This window comes from Urocampus carinirostris, chromosome 7 (genome assembly GCF_059441175.1).
Source record: "Urocampus carinirostris isolate Australia breed hairy pipefish chromosome 7, RoL_Ucar_1.0, whole genome shotgun sequence".
NCBI classification, from domain to species: Eukaryota; Metazoa; Chordata; class Actinopteri; order Syngnathiformes; family Syngnathidae; genus Urocampus; species Urocampus carinirostris.
In genome coordinates, this window is record NC_142355.1 from 3894722 (window position 1) to 3908549 (window position 13828).

Here is a 13828-nt window from a genome sequence, read left to right on the forward strand (position 1 = left end):
CATTGAAAAGGTGTACAAACGTTGAACCCGGCAACATTATTGATGCACATGCAGACATAGGCAGAAAAGGGGCGCGGTGACTGTTTGATCAATCAGAATGCACAGTGAATATTTGCTAAGTATCGAAACCGCTCAAAAAAATACAGTGATATTGCGAGGGATTACTAAACTCAGTTCCTCCCAAATCTTGCATTAAAGCTTTCTTTTTCCGGGTCAGTTCATCACCAGCCGAGTCAACTGGGTGGTCCAAAGCTCGGCAGTGGACTACCTTCATCTGATGCTGGTGGCCATGAGGTGGCTCTTTGAGGAGCACGACATCGAGGGCCGCTTCTGCATCAGCATCCACGACGAAGTCCGCTACCTCGTCCGCAGTGAGGACCGATACAGAGCCGCGCTGGCTTTGCAAATCACCAACCTTCTCACTAGGTTAGTTAAAGCGGGGCCTTCCAAGCAATGTTCTCTGTAATTTTCCTCACGGGTCTGAGGGTTTACACAAAGTCGGTGAGCAACGTTTGAAACAACAATGAGCAACCATAATCCCAAGTGTGGCAATTAAGTCATTATCAAACATGTCAAAATTTTGACATCAAGTTACATTTTGCTGAGTTTCCTGCAATGCAAAATTATTTTTCACTTTTGAATGAATTGACTCATGTACGATTGCAAAGGTTGTACGGCCTACAAACATCGTTTGTTTTTACAATTCTTTCACAAGATTTCCATTTCTTTTTTTCCCTGGTATCTCTTGTCGCATAATCCTAACATTTTTGGGGGTTTATTTAGTAGGTTGCAAGATACAGAACTGTATTTAATCCCATTTTTTAGTGGAAGTACAATGTTGGCAACAAGATTGGTATAATTGGAAATGATTTGAATGCAACACAAACTTTTTCTTCTTTTTCCCTGTTTTTTTCTATTTTTTTTTAATTCCTTTAAAAAAGTATCATTGTGTTTATTTTTTCCTAGCTGTTACTTTTTTCTTTTTGTTTATTTTTTTACCTCTTCCTTTTTGTTTTGTTTTTCTCAGCGTTTCACTACTTTTTCATTTTGGTATTTTTTTCTTCTTTTGTTCTATTTGCCCCTTCCTTTAAGTCATTTTGTGCATAATCTTACGTAATATTCGGTCATATAGGGATGAAAGAAGCAAAAACAACCTGAAGAGCCGTTTAGGACCCGAAAGAGCCGGTTCCTTTTAGTGAGCCGAGCCGAAGAAGCCGGTTCTCGAAAAACTCTACTGACTTTACTCAACTTCGACCTTGACTTCCAATTACCGCATTTAGAACAGTGTCAGGGGAACCCGTGTATTTTTACCTTCATGCACCGTAACTTTGACTTAATTCGCTTCTTGAATTTTGAGCCCTCATTTTTGTGAGCTGGCTAGATTTTCTTGTGCGCTGAGAATGTGCGATTGCCCACGCGCGCAGCTTAGAGGGAACATTGCTTGACGGTGTTGTGCGTCTGTTGGTTTAAGATCATGTAATGGTGTCATTGTAATCCTGTGCAGTCCTTTGAGACATTTTTGTGATGAAGGGCTATACAAATAAATGTGACTTGACTTGTGTCTTCTCCCGCAGGAGCATGTTCGCTCACGCATTGGGGATGCCCGACCTTCCCCAGTCGGTGGCTTTCTTCAGTGCGGTGGACGTCGACACCTGCCTGAGGAAAGAAGTCACCATGGACTGCGTGACCCCCTCCAATCCCACCGGCATGGAGAGAAAGTACGGCGTTTCTCCTGGTAAGCCTAGAGCGGAGTTCCTACCCACAATTATTTTCACTGTGATTGCTGTACTCTATCTACCTTGGTCACATCCCTCAAGAGGGGTGACCGATAGCAAGACAGACACATACAATAACAAAGAAAATAAAAGGAAAAAAAAAAGGAAAAAAACACACACACACATTTTTTTGGACCATGGCCAAGCCAAATGCCCAAACACCCAAACAAGATAGGCACCTCGGCACCCAAGTTGGTCATACTTTCGTCCCTCCGGATGAAACGGGACACCAGAAAGCGGCCATGTCACTCTGGTCAGGGTGACACAACACACTCTTCAACAGCAGGGCCCGACAGCTTTCACTGGTTTACCCCTGCCGCATCATACGAGTGCCCTGTCCATCCCTTAGAACGTGCCCAAACATCCCACTATCCTTTTACAACACCTCTCCACTCATTCCTATCACCAACAAGCTGTAAAACTCGGTTGCCAAAACTACGGCCCAGATCAGGCCCGCCAATGGATTTAATGCGGCTCGTGAAACAATGCTGAGAGAAGCACAAGGGAAAAATTACAACCTGTAGTTTTTCATAAGTCCACTGAAATTCACCAAACCACCCACATTAACTGTATTTGCTGACTATCATTTATCAACAGTAATCCCTTGTTTTTCGCAAAGGTTGCGTTACAAAAAGGTCCTGCGATTGTTAAAACCCGCAAAGTGAAAACATACAATAGGTATCGGTAACATACATACCTATCAACCTGTACGTTTTTGCCGAATAAAGTACGTTTATTATGCATTTTAAGACGTGTACAAGGTATGCATTTTTTGTACAGGTGCTTAATATCTTTGAATGCTTGAATTTTAAAGTGTTTTTAAGGAATGAAAAAGTGCTTAAATTTGATTTAGTGCTTGCAAATGAACATGTTTCTCAACGAGTCTGCTTTAAAATGTAAGAAAATTGCAGATACAATATATTTGCGTCTCCGCTAAATAAAAGAAGTCACACCAGATTGTTTCTTGTAATGGCAGTGTTCTCGTTTGCCCGCGTCCTAGACGCATCATTTTTGCTGGGGACGCATTGGGTCAAATCAACGTGCGTCCCCGGGACGCAACTTTTTTGACACAAAATTGTCATTATCACCCAATTACTTTTTTTTTTTTGTTTAACAAAGATTTACCGCACTCAACTTTTCGTCAGACAGATCCGCCATTGTTGTTTTGGTCTCGCGGTTCGAGTTTTCGTCTGCACGCCGATCTCGGCCAACGAGATCCCGTTGCTTCGAGATGACGTCATTGTTATGGTGGTTGTTGTCGAGTGAAGGTGAAAATCAACACAAAATTGGTAATTTCTTCAGTGACAGTAATAAGTGGAAACATAATGCCGAAAGTGATAACAACGGCAATAATTCCGGCACAAAAAAGAAGCGGAGGCAAGGAAAACACGTATGTTGAAGCGAACGATTCGACGAAAGAAAATGAACAAAAAAATACTTTTAGCAAGAAAAGGACTTTTCTGCCAAAATGGACTAAATTATATTCCTGGTTACGCTATGAGGAGGATGATAATGGATTGGACCTTGAGAACAGCAAACCACGAAGAATATATGAACTGAAAAAATTGAAGTGATAACTGCTTTGTATTACCAATTAACTGTGATGATTCAACCTGCAAGAATATATAAATGTTTCAGCAATATTGTTTTGTATAGTGTACAATATTGTGAACTGAAAAATCTGAAGTGATAACTGCTTTATATTACCAATTAACTGTGATGATTAAAACTGAATGAAAATATAGATTAATATAATAATTTCAGCAATATTATTTTGTATAATTTACAATATTGTTGTGAACTGAAAAATCTTGAAGAGATAACTGATTTGTATGACCAATAAACTCTGATGATTAAAACTGAATATATGGATTTATATTATATATTTGTCGCCGATTTACAATTTCAACCTCGATAACACAAAATTTTGGGGAGCCATAGATCTCTGTTGGGACCCATAGATTTTTGAGCATGCGAGTCCCCGGGACCCATCACTTTTCACAGCTAAAACGAACACTGTAATGGTACTGGAGAAATTGAAACTTGGTTATGAGACGTCCTCAAAATGCTTGAATTTGGCCATTAAAAAGGTGTACAAACCCTGAAAATCAGGTTAAGAGAATGGACCTCAGATAATCCATTACTTTTATATTCCTTCCAAACATCTCAAAACACCAATCATACAATCATTTGAATGTCAACTATCCGATAACAATCAAGTCTGTTCAGTTAAATAAGAGAACACGCTAAATAACAATTTGCCTCTAAAATGTGCTTTCAGGTGAAGCCTTGGACATCTATCAAATCGTGGACATCACCAAGGGCTCCCTAAAATAAAGGGAAGGCAAACATAATGGAACATGTAAATACAAAATGGTGAAACATTCAACATCTTAATGTTTTCGCTTCTTCTGTTTGGGTTCTTGAGTTTCTTCTCCATCTTGCGATTCGCCCTTAAGGAATAGAGAACAGTGCAAACATTTAATACAGTATTCTGCTAATGAAGTCTTGTTTTTTTTTTGCTTTAGTTGGGCTGGGGATGCAATTTATACTCCAGTAAGGCTTGCCTGTGAAATTATTAACACTTATTTCATCCATCTATCCATAATCTGCACCGCTTATCCTCAGTAGGGCCGCGGGGGTGCTGGAGCCCATCCCAGCCATCTCCGGGGAGTGGGCAGGGGACACAAAGACAGACAATTCGCTCGCTCATTCACACCTAGGGACAATTTGGACCGGCCAATTAATCTGACATGCATGCTTTTGGAATGTGGGAGGAAATCGGAGTGCCCGGAGGAAACCCACGCAAGCACAGGGAGAACATGCAAACTCCACAAAGGAAGGTTGGTAGCTGGATTTGAACCCATGGCCTCAGAACTGTTCCACACACGCGCTAACCACCGCGCTGCCACTTATTTCATTTGAGATTTAAATTGTTATTACAGGTACTGTAAATCTTTTCACACTAAACCAGTAGAGAGCGCTAAAGGACATTGTTGATCATTTCGACCTTGCCGTGTTGTGTCTACAAATGACATGGCCGCTCTCACAGCAATAGCATTAGTCACTAAATTGACTTTGTATCTAATTTTGGGGGGAAATATAATATAACGTCTAGGAGCTCCTATTGAGCAAGTTGAAAATATTTACTTTGGCAAAATAATGCCTTGTCTTCTAACCTTCTTGTCCCGATTACTAAGAAAAGGTAGGGGACATTTTCTGCCACAACACCAGTCATTTATAAAAACAACTAAGAAGGCTCAACAAAAAGGCACTGGAAAGAAAATCAGATCACAAGCTTGAGATAGTAAACTATGCGGCCGAAAAGCAGAGACATTTTGGACTAAGTGACTGGCGAAAAGCAGAGGCGGCAATGAGTTGTTAGTGATGTAGAAGGGAAAGGAGGAACCAAACGGTGGATAGTCTACCGTGACTTGAACACATAAGATTTGTATTTGTTTGAACTGAAAAGATTTATTTTAAAAGAAGTCCCTTTTCAATGCTTCATGAATGTAGCAGAAGAGTTCTATGGATGGAGTAGTTATCTGCCAGTTTTGACTGAAGATCCATGAAGTACTTGAGTTAATTTGTATACCCTTAATCACAAAGAGTCTCAAAGGGATGCACAGATCAAAGACTATTGCAAACTATTATTACAGACTTATGACACCATCCCCTGAGCTAAAACCTACATGAGGGCAAATAATACACATGTTTTTAACATAAAATATAGGTTATTTATATGCTATAGAGTAGAAGTATGATTTAAGCTTAGATTTAAACATTTCCACTGAGGTTGCGGATCGGATCTCCGGGTGAAGAGCATTCCACAGCACCGGGGCCCGGATGGAGAACGCTCTCAAACCTGCAGAACGCTTCCTGGCTCTTGGTATCATTAGTAGACCATCATTTTTAGAGCGAAGGCTCCGCACAGGAACTAAGTTTTAAGTACTGAAAACATCCTTTTTATTTATAGTTTATAATGTGTAAAACTTTGGAGAGATCAACAGACGGGTCGGTGCAGCGTCTGCCGTCATTGGGACCCTGGACCGGTCCGTCGTGGTGAAGAGGGAGCTGAGCCGAAAGGCAAAGCTCTCGATCTACCGGTCGATCTGCGTTCCTACCCTCACCAATGGTCAGGAACTTTGGGTTATGACCGAAAGAACACCATCCCGGATACAAGTGGCCGAAATGAGTTTCCTCCGCAGGGTGTCTGGGTTCTCCCTTAGAGATAAGGCGAGAAGCTCAGTCATCAGGGAGGGACTCTGTGCAGAGCCACTGCTCCTCCGCATTGAGAGGAGCCAGTGGAGGCGGCTCGGGCATCTGATAAGAATGCCTCCTGGACGCCCCCCTCGGGAGGTGTTCCGGGCATGTCCCACCGGCAGGAGACCCCGGGGGCGACCCAGGACACGTTGGAGAGACTATGTCTCCCGGCTGGCTTGGGAACGCCTCGGGGTCCTGTCGGATGAGCTGGAGGAGGTGGCTGGGGATAGGGACGTCTGGGCTTCCCTTTAAAGGCTGCTGCCCCCGCGACCTGACCTCGGATAAGCGGAAAATAATGGATGGATGGAAAACTTTGGAGAATGCTGTTTTTGGCTGGTGCGACCTATACTCCGGAGCTACTTCTGCTACAAAAAATAGGGTATATGGCCAGTGAAGCTGGAGTGGTGCTGGTTTACCTCCCCGGCGTCGTCATCCTGCTCCTGCAGCGCCGCGTCCAGACTTGCAACGTTGATGCGGAAGTCTCTGGAGGTGCTTTGCTTCATGTATTGCATCAGATTGACCTGAAGCATCCACACCAAGTTGACATTTCTCCTTTCTTCTACACGACCGAAAGTCCCTCAAGCGTACCTTTGACTTCTTTGAAAGCGCGATGATGTATTTCTCGTACTGTTCGATGTTGAAGATCAAGTTGGGGATGGCCTTCGTCTCACGCAGAACTTTTGCCTGTCCCAAAGGTAAAACGGGAATAATCGATTCATCTTTTATTTTGATCTTTGATTATGTCTAGATCAGGAGTTTCCAATATGCTGCCAGCAGGAACCAGCTGAGGTGCCCGCAGACCTGTTCTGATAGTGGATCGTTTTGATTTTCTTGTAAAATTATTATTTTAGAGCAGGGGTCAGGAACCTTTTGGACCCAAAGAGCCATAAAAGCAAAACATGTTTTATAAAGAAATTAAGAGAGCCGCAGACAAAATTGAAAAAACTGCCAAACAGGCTCTCTAGACAAAAGCTTATTCTTCAGCACATTTTATTTCACTGGGTGTCATTTGATGATTTCATCAAATGTATGAAATGATAACAATGCCAAATCCTGTGTCCCAAATCTGTCACGGGACCGGACCAGATCTGAGGCAGGAAGGGTGAACTCATTCGCGTTAACGATCAGTTACTTTTATTAAGGAAATAAAAGTCGTCCAACACTCAGGGACAAAAACAGGTTTACAGACAAACAGAAACTCAGACTAGGAATACTCTCAAAACAGGCTTTTACTCAGAACGGGCAAGTACAGGTTTCCTCAAGTCAACCAGAACAGAATAATGCAAAGTAATGCAATGAACCCGCAACCGGCAATCCCCAAAACCCGCCTTTAAGAAGCACACAGGCAAATTAGAAAATCTGCTACAGCCGGTGCCGAGGGGGCGGGGCCAGCCGGTCGCCACGGCGACCTTGCTGGACATGACACAATTTAATGTAAACATGCCATTTAAAATGTGTCTTCCACCTTCAGTTAAGAGTGTGGAGGCAAATTTTTGCCGTTAAATTTGTCCTTAATAACCGTTTCAAAAAAAAAAGAACGCGGGCAAGTTCTTTTGCAAAAATGTCACAAATGACTGCAAACGATAAGCATATTGTCATTTTCACTTTCGGTGTAGACTGCACTGAGCGAGAGAGAAGGAAGTGCCTTGCGGAGTGTGCAGGGATCCGCCCACCTGTACTGCCCACCCAATCAAAGTCGTTTGCCAGCGTTTTTAAATGGTTTCTTATGGAACTCCTGCATGAAGTTGCTTCGCCTTTATATGGACCAAAATCGGGATGAAATCACTTGACTTTGCAACGCCCCAGAGATGTGCAATAGTTACATTTTATTTGGGAGCCATACGTACTCATGAAAAGAGCCATATATGGCTCCTGAGCCATAGATTCCCTACCCTTGTTTTAGAGGTTAACTGAATCTATTTAACTCTCCTAGTAATTAAAGTTGCTGTCCGGAATTTGAAACTCAGTCATAATTGCAGCTCATTCATCCACTATGTGCGTTTCTTAGACATGCTCGAATAAACTTCATATTTTTGGCCGTTTAGTATGTCTTTGAAATAGGCCTTTTCTTACTTTTATGATTTTCAGGCTATACTAACAAAAAAAACTGCAATGACGAGCATAATGTCACTCTCCAACCTTCCTCTCTTTCCTGATACCCTGGATATAATTCTGGAACATTAACAAAAAGGTAAGTTATAAGCAGATGGGGCAGTGGAAAAACCTTTTATAAAGGCTTTTTGAACTCTGTTGTGAATTATTAACAGGGTTGGGTAGGGTTACTTTAACTGGATTACTGTCAATGACTTTTGGATTACTCCAAAACCAAATATGCTAATAAAAGACAAAAGAAACTAAATATGAATAAAATTACTACATTTTGTGCAGGCTTGGAATACATGGAACGGCAAAAATGATGTTGGCAAGCTGTTTGAATTTATTTTCATTTGGTTTCTGTCGCATTTTATGTTCGTTTTGCCGGAGATCAAGGAGATCAAAGCCAGGAGAGAAAGCTTACCACGTGTTGTGAGTCATCATTTGATTCATATTTAGTTTCTTTTGTCTTTTATTAGCATATTCGGTATTGGAGTAATCCAAAAGTAATTGAAAGTAATCCAGTTAAAGTAACCCTACCCAACCCTGTTAATAGGACAATGCTATACAAACTAATGCCAGCTGCAGTTAATCACAATGGAACAAGTGACGCAATGACAGCCAACAGAAACGGTGTCGCCATCGTAGACTTGAGAAACATGGCAAAAAAAAATAATAATTTTGCTAATGGGTACATGTTAATGAGTTCTGCTAATGGCTACATGCTAAAAAGGGATGCTAACGGCTAAATGCTAACTGCTTCATGCTTAAAATTTTTGCTATTGGCTATATTTTAAAGACTTCATATTTACAAATTATGATAACGGGTACATGTTAATGAGTTATGCTAATGGATACATAGAAAAAAGTGATGCTAACGGCTAAATGCTAACTGCTTCATGCTTAAAATTTTTGCTATTGGCGATATTTTAAAGACTTCATATTCACAAATTATGATAATGGGTACATATTAATGAGTTCTGCTAATGGCTACGTGCTAAAAAGTGATGCTAACGGCTTAATGCTAACTGCTTCATGGTTAAAAATATTGGCTATATTTAAAAGACTTCATATTTACAAATTATGATAATGAGTACATTTTAATGAGTTCTGCTAATGGCTATATGCTAAAAATTGATGCTAACGGCTAAATACTAACTGCTTCATGCTTAAATATATTGCTATTGGCTATATTTTGAAGACTCCATATTTACAAATTATGATAATGGGTACATGTTAATGAGTTCTGCTAATGGCTACATGCTAAAAAGTGATGCTAACGGCTAAATGCTAACTGCTTAAAAATTTTGCTATTGGCTATATTTTAAAGACTTCATATTTACACATTATGACAATGGGTACATGTTAATGAGTTATGCTAGTGGATACATGGACAAAAGTGATGCTAATGGATATATGCTAACAGGGTTGGGTAGGGTTACTTTAACTTGATTACTTTCAATTACTTTTGGATGACTCCAATACCAAATATGCTAATAAAAGACAAAAGAAACTAAATATGAATAAAATGATGACTCACAACACGTGGTAAGCTTTCTCTCCTGGCTTTGATCTCTTTGATCTCCGGCAAAACTAACATCAAATGCGACAGAAACAAAATGAAAATCAATCCAAACAGCTTGCCAACATCGAGCGAGTTGTCTGTCCCTGTGTGCCCTGCGATTGGCTGGCAACCAGTTCAGGGTGTCCCCTGCCCACTGCCAGATGATTGCTGGGATGGGCTCCAGCACCCCCGCGACCCTACTGAGGATAAGCGGTGCAGCTAATGAGATGAGATGAGCTTGCAAACATCATTTTTGCCATTCCATGTATTCCGTTACTCCCCAAGCCTGCACAAAATGGAGTCATTTTATTCCTATTTAGTTTCTTTTGTCTTTTATTAGCATATTTAGTATTGGAGTAATCCAAAAGTAATTGAAAGTAATCCAGTTCAAGTAACCCTACCCAACCCTGTATGCTAAAGAAGTCATGTTTACCAAAAAGTACACTACCCAAATTGAAGCACTTTCCAACCCTTAAACCCATCAAAATGACAGCATTTTCAATGATTTCAAGCACCCGTACGACCCCTTTGCTAAACACCCACCGGATATTACTTACAGTGGCAGCAGTGTTGACTTCATTTTTCTTTCTCTTCTTTGCATCATCAACACTCGACACTCCACCCTGAGTAGAATGAAAGCATTTTGCAACACGATTGTATATAATAGCACACTAGTTGCCAAATCTGTTTTCAATAATGGGAAATCATTTGCACCTGAACGTATGTGATGAAAAAGTAGCATTGTGGAGTCAGATGGGAGCCGGACAGTTTGACCTGAATTGGGACGTGTTCGAGTAAATAAGCATGAGCTCATCTGTGCCAGACTCCCAAACTTCTTGCCAAAACTCACCAGTTTCTCGAAACGTGATGGTAAATTTCCACTGGGACTGCTACAGATTTGAATGTACTGAAATGGGAAAGAAACATTACTAAACATATCTACAACCGAACGCTAAGATGATTCTTAAAGGGACATCGTGTATTATCTAGCGCACAGGTGTCAAATGGGCGGCCCGCTAAGGGATTGAATCCGGCCCGCGAGATAACACTCAGAGAAGCGCAAGAGAAAAACAAGCTGTAGGTTGAATAATGTCAACTTGATGTTGCCAAAGCCAGGTGCCTCGAACAAACACACCGTACTTGTATTTCTCTCTCTCTCTCCTTTTCTCACACTCTGTCGCTCTCTCTCTCTCCTTTTCTCACTGTCTGTCTGTCTCTCTCTCCTTTTCTCACTGTCTGTCTGTCTCTCTCTCCTTTTCTCACTGTCTGTCTCTCTCTCCTTTTCTCACAGTCGGTCCGTCTGTCTCTCTTTCTCTCTCCTTTTCTCACACTCTGTCTCTCTCTCTCTCCTTTTCTCACACTCTGTCTCTCCTTTTCTCACAGTCTGTCTCTCTCTCTCTCTCTCTCTCCTTTTCTCACACTCTGTCTGTCTGTCTGTCTCTCCTTTTCTCAGTCAGTCTGTCTGTCTCTCCTTTTCTCAGTCTGTGTCTGTCTGTCTCTCCTTTTCTCAGTCTGTCTGTCTGTCTCTCTCTCCTTTTCTCAGTCTGTCTGTCTCTCTCTCCTTTTCTCAGTCTGTCTGTCTGTCTCTCTCTCCTTTTCTCACACTCTGTCTGTCTGTCTGTCTCTCTCTCTCTCTCCTTGTTTCTCTCTCTCTCCCCTTTTCTCACACTCTGTCTCTCTCCCTCTCTCTGTCTCCCTCCTTTTCTCACACTCTGTCTGTCTCTCTCTTTCTTTCTCCTTTTCTCACACTCTGTCTGTCTCTCTCTCTCCCTTTCTCACAGTCTGTCTGTCTGTCTCTCCTTTTCTCACAGTCTGTCTGTCTATCTGTCTTTTTTTCACTGTCTGTCTGTCTCTGTCTCTCCTTTTCTCACAGTCTGTTTGTCTATCTGTCTTTTTTCACAGTCTGTCCGTCTGTCTCTGTCTCTCCTTTTCTCACAGTCTGTCTGTCTGTCTGTGTCGCTCTCTCTCTCTCTCTTTCTTAAACTCTTTTGCTCTAACTTCCTTTTTTCCTTTTCTCTCTTTCTGTCTTTCTACTTCTTTTTTGATTTGTTTCTTCCTCTCCCTTTCTTTTCCCCCCTCTCTCACAACTTTTCATCTTTTGTTTCTCACGCTCTCTCCCTCTCTTTTTCTTTCTTTGTCCCTCCCTCTTTCTCTTTAATCTACTCGTCCGGCCCTCGACAGAATGTTTGTTCTATCGTGTGGCCCCCACAGTTAAAATGAGTTTGACACCCCTGACTTAAACCTTCTAACATTAAACAAGAAGCCCGGGTCTTGTGACGTTGCATTCCAAATCAATAAATAGACAAGTACCGTATTTTCCGCACTATAAGGCGCACCTAAAAGTCTTAATTTTTTTCAAAAGCTGACCATGCGCCTTATAATATAGTGCGCCTTATTTATGGCTCAATATTAAATTCGCAAGGTCTCGCAACTTACTCAACAGCCGCCGACTCGATTTTTCCCCAAACGTGGAGTAGTCCGCGGTGTATGCTGGGATTTATATACCGGCGTTTCATTGGCTAACCAATGTGTCAATCATCATTTGAATCGATCACTATTGGCTGAAGTTATCCGGAGCCTCGGATTGGCTAGATGGCCAAAACAAATCCTGCAATCGGCCGAGTTTAGCAATGGCGTAGCAAGTCCGCGGTGTATGCTGGGATTTATATACCGGCGTTTCATTGGCTAACCAATGTGTCAATCATCTGTTAAATCGATCGCTATTGGCTGAAGTTATTCGGAGCCTCGGATAGGCTAGAGGGCCAAAACAAACCCTGCAATTGGCCGAAAAAGATGTGTCAATCATCCGTTAAATCGATCGCTATTGGCTGAAGTTATTCGGAGCCTCGGATAGGCTAGAGGGCCAAAACAAACCCTGCAATTGGCCGAAAAAGATGTGTCAATCATCCGTTAAATCGATCGCTATTGGCTGAAGTTATTCGGAGCCTCGGATTGGCTAGATGGCCAAAACAAACCCTGCAATCGGCCAAGTTTAGCAATGGCGTAGCAACCTTGCTAAAGTACGGCATAAAGAAACATGTTTCATTAGTCTGTATTTGTAAATATTCTACTCTCCTGGATTTACTTCACTCATGGTTGTAAGAAGACCATGATTGCGTATCATTATTGAACGTGAGAACTTAGGTGAGTTAGGCGGCTTTCTATTTTCCCGGTATCAACGATCTTGATGTTGCTGTGATGAGTTGAGTGAATGAAACTCAATTCCAAGTGTTTATTGTCATACGCACAGTAAAGTTGCGAGCGAAAAAGAAAATAGAAACTAAGGAATGGTTGGCATTTCTTGAATCCCAAGACTTTAACCTTCCGAATGATGGAACGATGCATTTGAGTGACATCGTACGGACACCGCATCCGCACGTGTCTACGACACGTATTTGCGTCTTTGCAAGCTTTGGGAATGTTAAGGGGGTAATCAGTTGGACTGAATCATCTGACTGTTTTGTCCACGTTCCCATTGTAGCGCCTTATAATCCGGTGCGCCTTATGTATGGAAAATATAGGACCAAAAACTATTTTTTGGGGGTGCGCCCTATAACCCGGTGCGCCCTATAGTGCGGAAAATACGGTACTCACGTATTTAACCAGGGTGGTGAGAATGGCGTAAGTGCGACTGAGCACTCGGAGCAAAGTGTTGGTGCAGGTTCCGAGCTGCAAAGCCGTCTGGACCAACTCGTTGAGTGCCGCCACTAAAGTGCCGAGCTGAAGCATCACCGCTTTCTCCGAGGGATCCTGCTGAGGGACGGACGGCGTGGCCTCTACGGATTGACGGAAACGGAACGAGGACACGATCGGTGTTGGCGTTACAAACGAGGACGCGTCGGTCTTGAAGTCTCCCTACCGGGGCCCGACTTGTCGGAGGCGATCTGGCCCTTCTTTCTGCCGATGAGCCAGTCCACTTCGTCTAGCACCTTGTCCGTTTGCGACAGGACCTGGAGCTGCAATTTGGAGATTAGATTATGACCAATGTTCCCTCAAAGCTGCAGGCAGCGCATAAGAAAATCTAGCCTGCTCACAAAAATCAGGGCTCCAAATTGCTAATTAAGAAGCGAATTGAGTCAAAGTTACAGTGCATGAAGGTAAAAATACACGGGTTACCCTGACGCTGTGTTCT

General features: G+C 42.2%; 2 protein-coding genes across 2 annotated transcripts in view; one reads left to right on the forward strand and one right to left on the reverse strand.

Annotated features, from left to right (window-relative positions):
• The window catches only part of polg (polymerase (DNA directed), gamma), a 35776-nt gene extending 31496 nt beyond the window's left edge, over nucleotides 1–4280 (forward strand). Inside the window, exons 21-23 of the mRNA XM_088339557.1 lie at nucleotides 218–426; nucleotides 1575–1735; nucleotides 4057–4280. Coding sequence (XP_088195683.1) covers nucleotides 218–426; nucleotides 1575–1735; nucleotides 4057–4112 — 426 coding nt within the window. The 3' untranslated portion in view covers nucleotides 4113–4280. The remainder of the gene's footprint in view (nucleotides 1–217; nucleotides 427–1574; nucleotides 1736–4056) is intronic.
• fanci (FA complementation group I) overlaps nucleotides 3904–13828 on the reverse strand; it is a 61503-nt gene continuing 51578 nt past the window's right edge. The window contains exons 31-38 of the mRNA XM_088339556.1: nucleotides 13556–13652; nucleotides 13291–13472; nucleotides 10547–10603; nucleotides 10411–10470; nucleotides 10254–10319; nucleotides 6627–6722; nucleotides 6455–6559; nucleotides 3904–4228 (exon numbers count right to left, since the gene is read on the reverse strand). Of these exons, the coding sequence (XP_088195682.1) occupies nucleotides 4169–4228; nucleotides 6455–6559; nucleotides 6627–6722; nucleotides 10254–10319; nucleotides 10411–10470; nucleotides 10547–10603; nucleotides 13291–13472; nucleotides 13556–13652 (723 nt within the window). The 3' untranslated portion in view covers nucleotides 3904–4168. The remainder of the gene's footprint in view (nucleotides 4229–6454; nucleotides 6560–6626; nucleotides 6723–10253; nucleotides 10320–10410; nucleotides 10471–10546; nucleotides 10604–13290; nucleotides 13473–13555; nucleotides 13653–13828) is intronic.